Source organism: Balaenoptera borealis, assembly GCF_965194805.1.
Source record: "Balaenoptera borealis genome assembly, chromosome: 18".
NCBI classification, from domain to species: domain Eukaryota; kingdom Metazoa; phylum Chordata; class Mammalia; order Artiodactyla; family Balaenopteridae; genus Balaenoptera; species Balaenoptera borealis.
In genome coordinates, this window is record NC_138877.1 from 65,697,661 (window position 1) to 65,711,434 (window position 13,774).

At 36.8% G+C, this 13,774-nt stretch overlaps 1 protein-coding gene and 1 long non-coding RNA gene across 3 annotated transcripts in view; both read right to left on the minus strand.

Moving 5' to 3' along the window:
• Positions 1–13,774, minus strand: part of UGGT2 (UDP-glucose glycoprotein glucosyltransferase 2) — a 183,971-nt gene that overhangs the window by 151,365 nt on the left and 18,832 nt on the right. For both annotated transcript variants that reach the window (XM_082366069.1, XM_082366070.1), the window contains exon 5: positions 3,936–4,110. In XM_082366069.1, coding sequence (XP_082222195.1) covers positions 3,936–4,110 — 175 coding nt within the window. The remainder of the gene's footprint in view (positions 1–3,935; positions 4,111–13,774) is intronic.
• On the minus strand, positions 6,693–13,756 carry LOC309616045. The gene is made up of 3 exons (XR_014237234.1): positions 11,190–13,756; positions 7,306–10,887; positions 6,693–7,271 (listed from the first exon to the last, which is right to left on the minus strand). It is a non-coding gene; the product is annotated as an uncharacterized lncRNA (long non-coding RNA).

Below are 13,774 nucleotides of genomic sequence, written 5' to 3' on the forward strand. Positions count from 1 at the left end.
TGCTGAGCCTGCGCGTCTGGAGCCTGTGCTCCGCAACAAGAGAGGCCGCGGCGGTGAGAGGCCCGCGCACCGCGATGAAGAGTGGCCCCCGCTTGCCGAAACTAGAGAAAGCCCTCACACAGAAACGAAGACCCAACAGAGCCAAAAATAAATAAATAAATAAATTTAAAAAAAAAAAAAAAAAAAAAAGAATCCGCCTGCCAATGCAGGGGACACGGGTTCGAGCCCTGGTCTGGGAAGATCCCACATACTGCGGAGCAACAAAGCCCATGCACCACAACTACTGAGCCTGCACTCTAGAGCCCGCGAGCCACAACTACTGAGCCCGCGTGCCACAACTACTGAAGCCTGCAGGCCTAAAGGCCGCGCTCCGCAACAAGAGAAGCCACTGCAATGAGAAGCCCGCGCAACAGCAATGAAAACCCAACGCAACTAAAAACAATAATAATAAATAATTTTTTTAAAAAGTAGCACAAATAAGTCTATTTTTATTAGGATTACATGCTGACTAGATTTACAGTATAACTATTTTGGATGTACAATATGTCATCAATTAAATAGAAGGCCATAATTTGATGCTACCAAGTACCCAGATAGCTGGTGAATATGCTTTCACAGAAGTATATTTAATGGTCACATTCTCTAAATAATAGCTTGGGACATTGATTCCCAATAGACGACCATACCACCCGGGTGCGGGGTGCATATTAAAATCACTTGGGGGACTTTTTTAAAAAAGATAAACATATACTTTGATCTCCCATTCCTTTTCTGATAATTGACATATAACATTGTATTAGTTTAAGGTGTGCAACATAATGATTTGATATCAATTCAAATCAAACCCTTGAACAGCATGGGTTTGAACTGCATAAACTGCACTGGTCCACTTATACATGGATTTTTTTCAATAGTAAATACAACACTATTGCATAATCCATGGCTGGTTGAATCTGCAGATGCTGAACCATGGATACAGAGGAATGGCGTATATACGGAGCGCCAGCTATAAGCTATACAAAGATTTGTGAATGTGCAGAGTGTTGGAGCTCTTAACTTCCAAGTCATTCAAGGGTCAATTGTATTATGAAATGATTACCACAGTAAATTTAGTTATTGTCCATACCTCGCATAGCTACAGTTTTCTTTTTCTTGTAATGAGAACTTTAAGATCCACTCTCTTAGCAACTTTCAAATATTCAATAGAGTACTGTTAAGTATAGTCATCATGCTGTATGTTACATCCTCAGAACTTGTTTATCTGATATCTGGAAATTTGTACCTTTTGACCACCTTCACCCATCAACCCTCCCCGCCCCTCAATTTCAGCAACCACCGATCAGTTCTCTGTTTCTATGCATTTGGTTTTTTTCACATTCCATATATGAGATCATATATTTGTCTTTTTCTGTCTGACTTAGCATAATGCCCTCAAAGTCCTTCCATGTTGTTACAAATGGCAGGATTTCCTTCTTTTTTAAGGCCAAATAATATTTCATTGTGCCTGTGTGTATATATACACACACACACCACATTTATCTATTCATCCATCACTGGACACATAGGTTGCTCCTATATAAGTAATGCTGCAACGAGTATGGGGGTGCAGATAGCTTTTCAAGATGGCGATTCCATTTCCTCGAGATATATACCCAGAAGTGGAATTGCTGTATCATATTCTAGTTCTATTTTTAACTTTTTGAGGAACCTCTATACTGTTTTCCATAGCAGCTGTACCATTTTACATTCCCACCAACAATGCACTAGGGCTTCTTTTTCTCCACATCCTTACCAATGCTTGTTAACTCTTGTCTTTTTGACATATAGCTATTCTAACAGGAGTGAGGTGGTATCTCACTGTGGTTTTGATTTGCATTTCCCTGCCAATTAGTGAGGCTGAGCACCTTTTCATATACCTGGTGGTTATTTGCATGCCTTCTTTAGAAAAATGTTTATTCAGGTCCTTTGCCATTTTTTAATTGAACTGTTTCTTTTCATTTGCTCTTTAGTTGTATGAGTTCCTCATGTATTTTGGATATTGACCCCTTATATATATGATTTGCAAATATTTCCTCCAATTCGGTAAGTTGCCTTTTCATTTTGTTGATGACTTCCTTAGTTATGCAGAGGCTTTTTTAGTTGGATGTAGTCCCACTTGTTTATTTTTGCTTCTATTGCCTTTGCTTTTAGGGTCAAATCCAAAAACTCACTGCCATGACCAATGTCAAGAAGCTTTTTCCTTATGTTTTCTTCTAGTTTTATGGCTTCAGATTTTATGATTAAGTTATTAATCCATTTTGACTTAATTTTTTTGAGTGGTATATGATAGGGGTCCAGTTTCATTTTTTTCATGTGGCTGTCAGTTTTCCTAACACCGTTTACTGAAGACACTATCTGTTCCCCACTGAGTACTCTTGGCTCCCTTGTTAAATATTAGTTGATCATATATGCATAGGTTTATTTCTTGGCTCTCTGTTCTGTTCCATTGCTCTATGTATCTGTTTTATGCCAATACCATACTGTCTTAATCACTACAGCTTTGTAACATAGTTTGAAATCAGGACGTGTGATGCCTCCAGCTTTGTTCCTCTTTTTCAATATTGCTTTAAATTTTAAAGCTACTGCAATTAAAATAATGTTATATTTGTATAGAATAGATATATTAGAACAGAATAGAGTCTAAAAACATATATGCCTGTATGAAAACTTGGCATATGATGGATTAGTATAAAGAGTTAACTGTCCAATGAATTATGTGGAGACCAAAGAATATCCATATGGAACTAAAATTATTTCTCTACCTCACAGCAAATTCAAATATATCCAGATGAATTAAAGACCAAAACACAAAGAACAGCACTTTAATTCTCACAAGAAAATATAAGAAAATGTCTTTATGGCATCGTGAAGGAAACCATTAAGGAAAAGTTGGATAAATTTGAATACAACTGCAATTAATACTTGCACTAAATGAAATATGACATATTTTTTTTTATTACTAGGAGACCAGAAATACACAGAAGATGTTTGCAGAGTGTAGAAGACCAATATTCAGAATATGTTTTTAAAAATCTGTAAATGGGGGAGGAAAGCCCCAAAGAATCCAATATAAAAACAGGCAAAAGATATGGATAGGCAATTAAGTATATTTGTAATGCTTTTATTACTTTAAACATTAATATTCATCATGAATATTTTGGGAAATGCAAATTAAAACACTCTTTCCATGTTCAGAATATAGAAGTAAAAAAGCAAAGTCCTTCCTCTAATGGCCATTATATTTTAATGTGTGATGGTGAGAGTTTCGTTGTGTGTGTGTGTGTGTGTGTGTGTGTGTGTGTGTGTGTGTGGAGGTGTTAAAGAAATAAAATTAGAGATAGCACAGTAATAAGTGCCACGAAGTCATTAAAACAGAATAATGTGATAGAGTGTGACTGCAATGAGAGCTCGGGAGACTGGGGAATAACACAACACATTTGATCTGAAACTTGAATAAGAAAGTAATCAGCCTTTCAAACAAATAGGTTTGAGAGCGTTCGCACACCACGCTTAGCACTTCGAACTAATGTATACTATCAATATACAAAGTAAATTAGACTTCCTCATCATAATATATTTTCATTAAAAATAACTATATTTATGAATCCTAGCAAAGATTACGCATGCTATTGTTGTACGGTTTTGTTTTTTATCCAAGTTTTAAATCTGTTCCAAATATATTATAAAGGAAAGAAATATAAACATGATACTTCCAGAAAAGACACAGAATCTCAATATATTTTTCCACATAAAATTCACATGTGATAGTTGTGTTAATTTTAAAAAATCTTTAAATAACTGTTCTAGGGGAAATTATCATGTAAAATCTAGTAAAGAAATTATTATAAAATGTATTTTCTATAGCCAAAATAATCTTGGACAAAACAAACATGTACCTGAACATAATGCCGAAGAACATAAAGAATTTCCCCATTTTGAGCTTTTTCAGACAAAACTGTGTGAAATTTACGAAATGCTCTGGTACCCATTTCTGCATAGAGGATAATCACTGGTAAGTTCTCTTTGTTTGTAGGAAATTTGTGGTCTCCTTTAAACAGATAAGGTCTGGGCCTAAAATGAAAACAAAACACAAACAAGAACTGAAAGTACACAGCATATGAGAAACATCATGAAACTTTATAATTTCTACTTATCAAACTTATAGGAATGTATGTATATGCATTTGTGTGTGTGTCTGTGTATATATATATACACAGACACATACATAAAATCACAGAAAAAGAATTTAGATTTCCTGTGGTGACTTTGTGCACAGAACTTCTAAATGACAGAAAAGACAAAAAATAAATTTGGTTAGCCCAACACTGAATATTAAAAATATTTTATTTTCAATGTTCGCTATCTTTAAAAATAAAATATAAATGGCAACATATTTTTTGATGAAATAAAATTTAAATTTTCTTCAATTAGAAGAATATAACCTTTCATTATAGCTCACATTCCCTGAAAATGGGCTCCAAATCTTTAAAAAACAAAATAAAGGTACTATGTCATGCAACCATCATCAGTTCTTAATATGAATAACAACTCATTAAATCCCGAAGGATAATAAAACAAACAGAGCAGTCCTATGGTCTGGCCCTACCATCATAAACAGACTTTGACATCTTATTTTCCAGGCACTATGCAAGATTCTTTATACATATTAGTAAATTCTATCTTCACAATGAAATTAATATTAGTATTAAAGACAAATGTTTTCAAATGTTGGTAATTGGAAAGGCTGCTAATGCTATTATATAAATCTTGAGGTTGAATATAAAAGAAAAAAATTAGAAGAAATGAAATAGATTTTCCAGAGACAAAGGTAAAGGCTAATATAACATTTGTTCATGAGTCTGTAATGGTGAGTGCCTTCTTATACCCTAAAACACATACCTTTCAAAGTCTGCTTTTTTAATTAATTCAGGAATCACATGGATATATCATAGATAATAAAAAATTATACTACACTTATGGAGAATTACTCTGTAAGAGGGAAAACAGTTTTTAAAAATCGACTAGATTACATTTAAAAATAGAAAATTACATTTCTTGAATTGACTAAGATTATAAAGGGAAATCATACAAATTAGCATTAGTGAAAACATTAGAAATGGAGTATGAAACATAACCAGCTTTCTGAAGAAAAATTTTGAAATATGTACCAATTTTAAATGCATACACTTATTTACCTTGTGATTCTAGTTCTAGAAATTTATCTAAGATAATATCAAGATAACAGTATAAAGATATATGTACATAAAAAATATATGTACATGGACGTTCAACTAGATATTGTTTATAATAGAGAAAAAATGTAAAATACCTTATATCTATCACAAGGGGTGGGATAATTAAATGTACTTGTTCATTTAATCACAGTATCATTCATTTGATAAATATCTGAGCATCTACTATGTGTCAGGTGGAAAATACAATACTATATAAATGGGTCCTGCTCCACAATGACAAAGCATAGACCTATATTTATATTTATTTATATGCAAGACATGTAGGGATGTATAATTCAGTGGGGGAAGGTTCTAAGACATCCTTTATAGTACAATCCCATGTAGGTTTTTTAAAAAAAAGAATATATCTGCATGTGAATATATGTATTTGAAAAGAAAAAAATGTACCAAACTTAACAGAATTATGGGTCATTTTCCCTTTCTACTTTGTATTTTTTCTGAAGTATTTGAATTTTTTTAATAATGACCACATATAATTTTTTTAACTTTTAACATGCAGCTTTTGTAAATCAACTATACTCCAATAAAAATTTTTTTAAAAGTAAAAATTTTTTTAAAAATGCAGCTTTCCATTTTGGACAAAAAAAGGAGGGTAACACAGATTTGAAGTGGCATTTAGAGAGCAGACCTTAATGCTACATTTCCCAGAATCTCCAATGATATTTTCAAAGACACAGAAAAAAACGAAAACTCTTAATGAAGCTGAAAACTAATAATAACTTTATACTATAATTTGGGAGTAAAACCCAGTAATTATAAAATCTACGCCATTTAACTTAGAATCATAACTGATGTCTTCCTACTTAAAACATAATACACCTTACCACTTGAAATACAACAATGTACTAGCCAAAAAGAAAGATAGTGTAATTCTTTTTCTCTCTACTTCCTGTTCCATGGTTCAAAGATCCATGGTCTGAATCTGCCCCAAACTTGATGTTACAGATATTACACTAAAATGTCATTTATTTATTTGGGAGAAAGTGACAGCAATCGTCACCGTCCTAAATGAGTATAACTTTCTCTCCTCCCCTGCCCCCAACAAGGAAATAAAAGGAGTTTTTTAGGAAATTGGGACAAGAATACCATATAGTAAAGAAAGATAACTTTGATGCCCTAAATGTGTTATGATTAAAAAAAAAGAAAAAAAAAAAAAAAGAGTTCCTAACTCAACCAAAGGCAAAATAAGAAACAATATGAATGCAAATGGTAATACATTAGAACAAAAAAAAAGTAGAATAAGTGTATCAGTTATTTCTTTAAGAAATATAAATCTAATCTGGAAAAACTGAAAGAAATGAAAACTGAAGAAAACTTAGGAATGAGAAACATCTACAGAGAGGGAAAAAATTAAAATGTTCCTATTACTCTGTGTGTGTGTGTGTGTGTGTATGTATGTAAATACATTATTTGCTTAAATGAGAAAAAACAACCACCATGGACCAATGTTGATAGTGTGACATAAACCAAGAATTATGTGCCTAAGGTTCACAAAAAAGAAAAAAAAAAAGATTAACACTATATACATACATATACACATATACATACACATACACACATATACCACATATAACAACTGTGTGTGTGTGTGTGTATATATACATATAAAAGACACTATATATATCTATGTATGCACATTTAGTTTCTGTCAGGTTAGGGAATTGATTTTACCCCGCTTACAAGCTAATAAGTTTGCCTTTTGTTGTTTCATGGATCCTGGCAGAAGACAAACTCTTAGGTCGAAAACAAAGAACTTTACTACTCCTGGCACATAAGCAGCATGAGCATTATTTAGCATGTTTGCAAAAGCTCCCTGTGGCCCCTGCATTCCATTAGGGTGGAAATGGACCCACAAGAATGCTACACAAGAATGCTTAGCTGTACGCACCACAGCTAAGAAACACTGAGTGTGGGGAGCCCATCATTCTATAAGAAGCAGTAAACAACCTGCTGTTTGTCCCAGAGGCACAAACATCCCTCAAAACCTGCTGTTTGTCCCAGAGGCATTAACTCATCCCTCAAAGTCACTTGCCGCACACAACCCTGAGAAATGGCCTGGACACAGACCATTCAAGTCCTCACAGTCTTACCATACCCAGAAGGACATTCGGGGCTATGGCAGAGTGCCCCCCCCCCAATAATAAGAAAGCAACCTCTACCCCCAATGGAAACATTCTGTGCCTGCTTTCTAGAAATACAAACATCTAATCCCAAAATGGCATGTGTCACTTCGGTTCCAAAACTGTTAAACTTGCACCTAGTAACTGCAGCATCAACCACCACATGTGGCCTAACCCCAGGCTGCTCAGGAGATGGAAGTGTATATATACATTTGTATCATTAAGATTAAAAGAAGGCTGCCCAGCCCACATGTTTATACGTGAATTTGGGGGAGGGAGGAATCCATGCTTAGGAGCTGCCACTGATGGGAGTCAGGCACAAGTCAGGCCCAGGACCGGCCATGTTCACACAGCATGGAGAGGAATGACAAACCCCGCAGCAGGTGAGACCGTCAGCCACAGCTGCTGGCCGACTCAGGCAGACTGTATGGCTATTCTGACAGGCTGCTGTGCTGGATCCAGGATCAAAGAAAACAATTTTTCCCCTTCCCACACCTTCAGAGCCTAAGGTCAGGCGCTAGACTTGCAGTTCCACCTCAGTAGCCATGAAATCAATGTGACCCATCCCAATACCTACAATTTTACCTATTTTCGAATCATCCTCTATTTATACCCACACCTTTCATCTGGAAGAATCAGGTTCAAGTGAGACACGAGCATTTTTAAGAAACTTATGAAGGCCCATTATAGGCCCCCAGCTAGGCCCGTGTGGTCACTGTAGAAAGACTTGGTAAGCAGTGGACTCAACCAACTGGTTACCTTCATGATCTAGGACCACACCTTTCCAACAAAACAATCCAGGGGGCTAGACCAAAATTAAAGTTTGAATTCTTCAAGCCCCTTCTGGCTGGGCTACCACATGGAGGCCATACCAACCAGGATGATCTGAGGCTGCTGCTGACCGAAGGAAAGATACATGACACCCAGCAATGGCCACAGTAGAATCCTGAACAAATCCATACAACCTCCTACCTCTTTCATCCTAACCATTTCACAGGAGGTGGCCAAGAGATGGAACCTTTCCGAGCATGGTCACATCCAGAGATCAAACAGCCTTACTAAAGTCTATGGATCAGAGGGTGAGAGAGGTAGAGTCAAAACTTTTCGAATTAATTTTTGAGGAGGCCATTCTAGTATGCTCAGAAACCAGATGCCTGTGGGTGGTAGAGAATGTGGAATGTTCAGTGAATACTTTTGACTACTGATCTAGTGTTGGTGGCCTCTGTGAAATAAGGTGCATAGCTGTCAGACTATAGATGATCTGGAAAGCCAGAAAAATAACAGTTTAGATTCAAGGGCTACAGTGGTGTGGCCAGAGTTGGCTGATTGGACTTAAGTGGCAAAACCATAACGTAAAGAAGTCTCAACAGGGATGAGGCACCAAAGGTAGCACCAAGAGCAGGGTCAAACATCTGACATAGTCAGTTTGCCAGAAGCAGGTGGTGGCCCAGGGCAATGCGGACGCCCTTACCACAAGACAAAGAAACTGTCTTTGGGCAGAAGTCACGGTCAGGTATGCTGCGGTAGATCTTACATCGGAAGCATGTAGTCCTTTATTGTGCTCCTGTCTATAATGGTGCATCTTCCACACAATGGTGGAGCCAGGTAGCAACGGCAGCAATTTGGATGCTGCAGTCTTGACATGCAGCTCGACTCCACTCAGACTCATTGGATAATGGGTGTGGGCTGTGTGTATCTACAGAAGTAACCCAGACTGTCAGAGGGGCAGGTGCAGTTTATTCTCACAGTGTACAGCCCCAAAGAGTGGTGCCTCTAATCTGGTAGTCTTCAAGTGTCAGACCAGATAGGTAGGCCACTGGCAACAGCGCAGGGGTCAGTATAAAGGTAGCGAGTTTCATTAAGGAGTCAGGGATTCGTCAGGGATAAGAGGACTACCTCGAATACTGCCCACTGAATGGACTGACCACATCTGCTTTTGGTTTTTCACAGCTGCAGCCTGGACAAACTGCAACAGCAGCCCTAAGTCACCACCAGACTGTAACTTAGCTGAGTGTATCAGTAACTTGATCCATGCATTAAAGGAAACAATTGCGAATTGAGGGCCCCACTGAGTCAGAGATTTTACTTCAGGTAATGGAATGGGGGGGCACTGGGTTTGTCCCAAAGGGGAACTGCTGCCACTTCATCATGTAACCCTAAGATCACACAAGGTTTAAGTAACTCTTGAATATACTATTTCCACTTGACCAGAGAGACTCGCTGACTCCCTTCTACCCTGTTAGTCATTGAATCCTAGTTGACCTGTGCCAAAATGTAAACATCAGGTAGTACAGTCACAAGACTGCCTGAGTCAGGTGTTCAGTTTCAACTAAAGCTCAGCAATTTTAAGTTTCTCTTTTTAAAATCGGGTGTACTTGATGGCTGAGTCAGGCAGGTGGCGTCATTGTACTTGGAAACTGCCTCTCTGGGCATTCAAGCAGCCATTCAGTCTGTAACTAAAGTTGTGATTTCCCCCTTCTCCCCCTGGGATTCTATGTTGAGTCTGCTGGACCACCTGGGAGTAGATAGTATATATGTAGTCTCCCAGTGAGAGTATCTCGCTTTAGACTTCATGAGCATTCACAGCATTCAAAGTATATACACATACAATATCAATACCAGTTATAGATTTAGATGTGGGAGCCAAAACAATAAAAATAAAAGTACAACGGATTGGTCGAGAGATCATTTTCATTCCCTTTCCCATTATGAGCACCTTCCAAAGCCCACCAATTGAGTTTAGGTGTCTTTTCCTGTAGGAACAAAGATCAAAAATCCTGTGTGAGGGGCTACAGTAGCAGTTATCAGAAGACTGCTATCATCCAGCCAGGAGTACAGGGAGTGCAGAATGGCAGGGGGAAAGAGAGGGGAGCAGTAGGAAAGAAATCCAAGTGTTGAGCTTTTGTCTCCCCAACCCAGGGGGCCTTTGTCCTTCCTCTTTCAGAAAGCCATGTGTCTGTCAACATCCTACTCTTGTTTCTAAAACTGTCAAGAACTATAAAAGGTCTAAGGCTTGGTTTTAGCCTACTTACAAAGTAATAAGTTAGGCTTTTGTCATTTTATGGATTCTGGCAGAAGACCTCAGACTCCTGGGTCAAAGAGAAAGGACTTTATTGCTCAAAGCATAGCAAGCAGCATGAGCATTATACTTGCTCCCCAAGTTCCACAAGGCGGGCTGAGGGACAAAATATGGAGCTAAATGGATACTACACAGTGGGTGTACGTTGCAGCTGAGGATCACTGTACTTGGGGAACCACAGTTTTATAACAAGCAGTAAACAAGTTCGTTCTTCTTTCCAGAAGGAAACGTTACCTAGTTCCTCAAGGTTGCTCACTACAAACACAACCCTGAGAAACGGTTCAGGTATAGAGCAGTTCAGGTCTTGCATTTTTTACTGGTCAGACCAGGCAAGAACATGGAAGGACTCACAGCGTCCATGGCAGGTTGCTCTCCCAAACGGCTTGACGTTAACCTTTTTTTTAATTTATTTATATTTATTTTTGACTGTGTTGGGTCTTCACTTCTGTGTGAGGACTTTCTCTAGTTGTGGCAAGTGGGGGCCACTCTTCATCGCGGTGCGCGGGCCTCTCACTTTCGCGGCCTCTCTTGTTGCGGAGCACAGGCTCCAGACGCGCAGGCTCAGTAGTTGTGGCTCATGGGCCCAGCCGCTCCGCGGCATGTGGGATCCTCCCAGACCAGGGCCCGAACCCGCGCCCCCCGCATCGGCAGGCGGACTCTCAACCACTGCGCCACCAGGGAAGCCCTGACGTTAACCTTTTTTTAATCTTAATTTTAGATTAAATATCTAAATATTAAATATTTAACTTTAATATTAGTTTCTCTAAGAAAATTATAACATCAGACATCAGATGTCAGAAAACAGTAACAATAATAAACTCTAAAAGTCACCAGACTTCCCTGTTGGCGCAGTGGTTAAGAATCCACCTGCCAACACAGGGGAAGCGGGTTCGATCCCTGGCCCGGGAAGATCACAAATGCCGCGGAGCAACTAAGCCCGTGTGCCACAACTACTGAGCCTGTGCTCTAGAGCCTGCAAGCCACAACTACTGAGCCCACGTGCCACAACTACTGAAGCCTGCGTGCCTAGAGCCCATGCTCTGCAACAAGAGAAGCCACCGCACCACAACGAAGGGTAGTCCCTGCTCGCCGCAACTACAGAAAGCCTGTGCACAGCAACGAACACCCAATGCAACCAAAAATAAATAAATAAATAAAAATAAAATTAAAAATTAAAAAATAAAGTTACCAAAGTTACCTTTAAAAAATGCACTAGGAAAAGAAAAACGCATTAGGGCTGACAATTTCATAGTCTATTAATGCTTTAGAGGAACAGGTAATTGCTATGCTACACCAATTCTTACAGAATAACATGGTTGCCTAATTCACTATATGAAGCTAGAATAACATTAAAAAATGGCATAAATAGTTTAAATAATAGCTAATCTCATTAAAGTAAAAAAATGAATCTTAATAAAGATATAAGCAATCTTACTTCAACAAAAATTAAGATAATCCCACACCATTAACGAATAGTTCTCCCTAGAAATGAAAAGGTGTAATAGTTTAAAATATATTACCATAATACACAGTACGTCCAAAGAGAAAAACTTTGAATTAATCTTAATAGATGAAAAACAACTGATAAAATAAAACAGTTATTTCTGATTTTAAAAACACAGTAAATTTTAAAGTTTTAAAAGAAGGAATGAACAGAAAACGTACTATGTTATCTGTTGAGAGATTTGACATAACAAACATTTAAATTCTTTTAAAATTAACTAATAGGTTTGATATAATTCTAATTAAAACCCAACCAAGGTTTTTTTGGGAGGCAATTTGGTAGGAGAAAAAGGACTCTAATGTTAGTTTGAAAGCATCAACAAGCACAAAGAGCTAAGAAATTCTGGAGGAATAAAAGCAGCAAAGAGGAAACTGTCCTGTGAGATACAGGAATAAATTATAAAGCAATAAATACTAACAACATGGCACTGTTACAAGAAACATAACAGTATAGAAAAAAGTTATAAAATAGACCATAATATAAATATAATGAATATAATAAATGACTAGCCACCTGAGGGGAAAAAGATCTGACTGGATCCTTGCCTTCCTAAGAAAATAAATTATAGATAGTTTAAAAGTTTAAGGTAAAACAAAAACTTTAAGAAAGCTACTGGGAAATATTAGTAAAATCTCTCACTCAGGTTTGGGAAAAACTGTATAAGTATAAAAACATACATACATAAAGGAAAAATTTGGCTACATAAAAATAAAAGCTTCTCTATATTAAAATTAATACACATATAAATAAATATTAGAAAAAGTTTCCGACAAATAAAAGAAGTTACTGTTTAATATATAAAGAACTCTTTCAAAATTAGAGAAACAACTTTAATACTTCTTGAAGTATAAACAATCAGGCAGTAAAACATATACTGGCAGGCATTACTCTGTAAAACTCACTACTAAATTAATAATCTCCTTCCTACTTCTCATATTCATTTGTATTAAATACTTGGAAGAAGAAAAAGGTTTTGAATAATGCATTATAAAAAAGCAATTCTATACTACTGTTTTTGTTATTAATTTTTTATTCCCAAGGTATACATTCAGTTTATATTTAAAGAGATATAGCTTAGATAAATCCACAGCTTTGTATGTTTACAGGCATACCTCATTTTATTGTGCTTTGCTTTATTGTGCTTCACAGATATTTCATTTTTAACACATTGAAGATTTTTGGCAATGGTGTCAAGCAAGTCTATGGTCACCATTTTTCCAACAGCATTTGCTCACTTCTTGTCTCTGTGTCACATTTTTGTAATTCTTGCAATATTTCACACTCTCCACCAGCAAAAAGATTAAGGCTCACTGAAGGCTCAGATGATGGTTAGCAGTTTTTAGCAATAAAGTATTTTAAAATTAAGGTATACATTTTTTTAGACATAATGCTATTGGGCACTCAACAGACTGCTGTATAGTGTAGACATAACTTTTATATGCACTGGGATACCAAAAAATTTGTGTGAATTATTGCAGTATTCACTTTATTGAGGTGGTCTGGAAGTGAACCCACAATATCTTTGAGGTCTGCCTGTATTTGGAAAAACAACTTACGTTACATAAAATATATCTCTCATATATTTTATAGTATTTTGGTATTCTAAAATCAGAAGCTAATCAAGATAGAATATTTTAAGTACTTATATACTTTAGAGAAGGACTTAGATATATTGAGAGCACATTCTTTAATATACAATGTCTTGGAATATTAAAACTTTTTATTATAAGAAGTTTCTATTTCACTCCTCATCTCTTTTTATAAACCACTTCTTTCA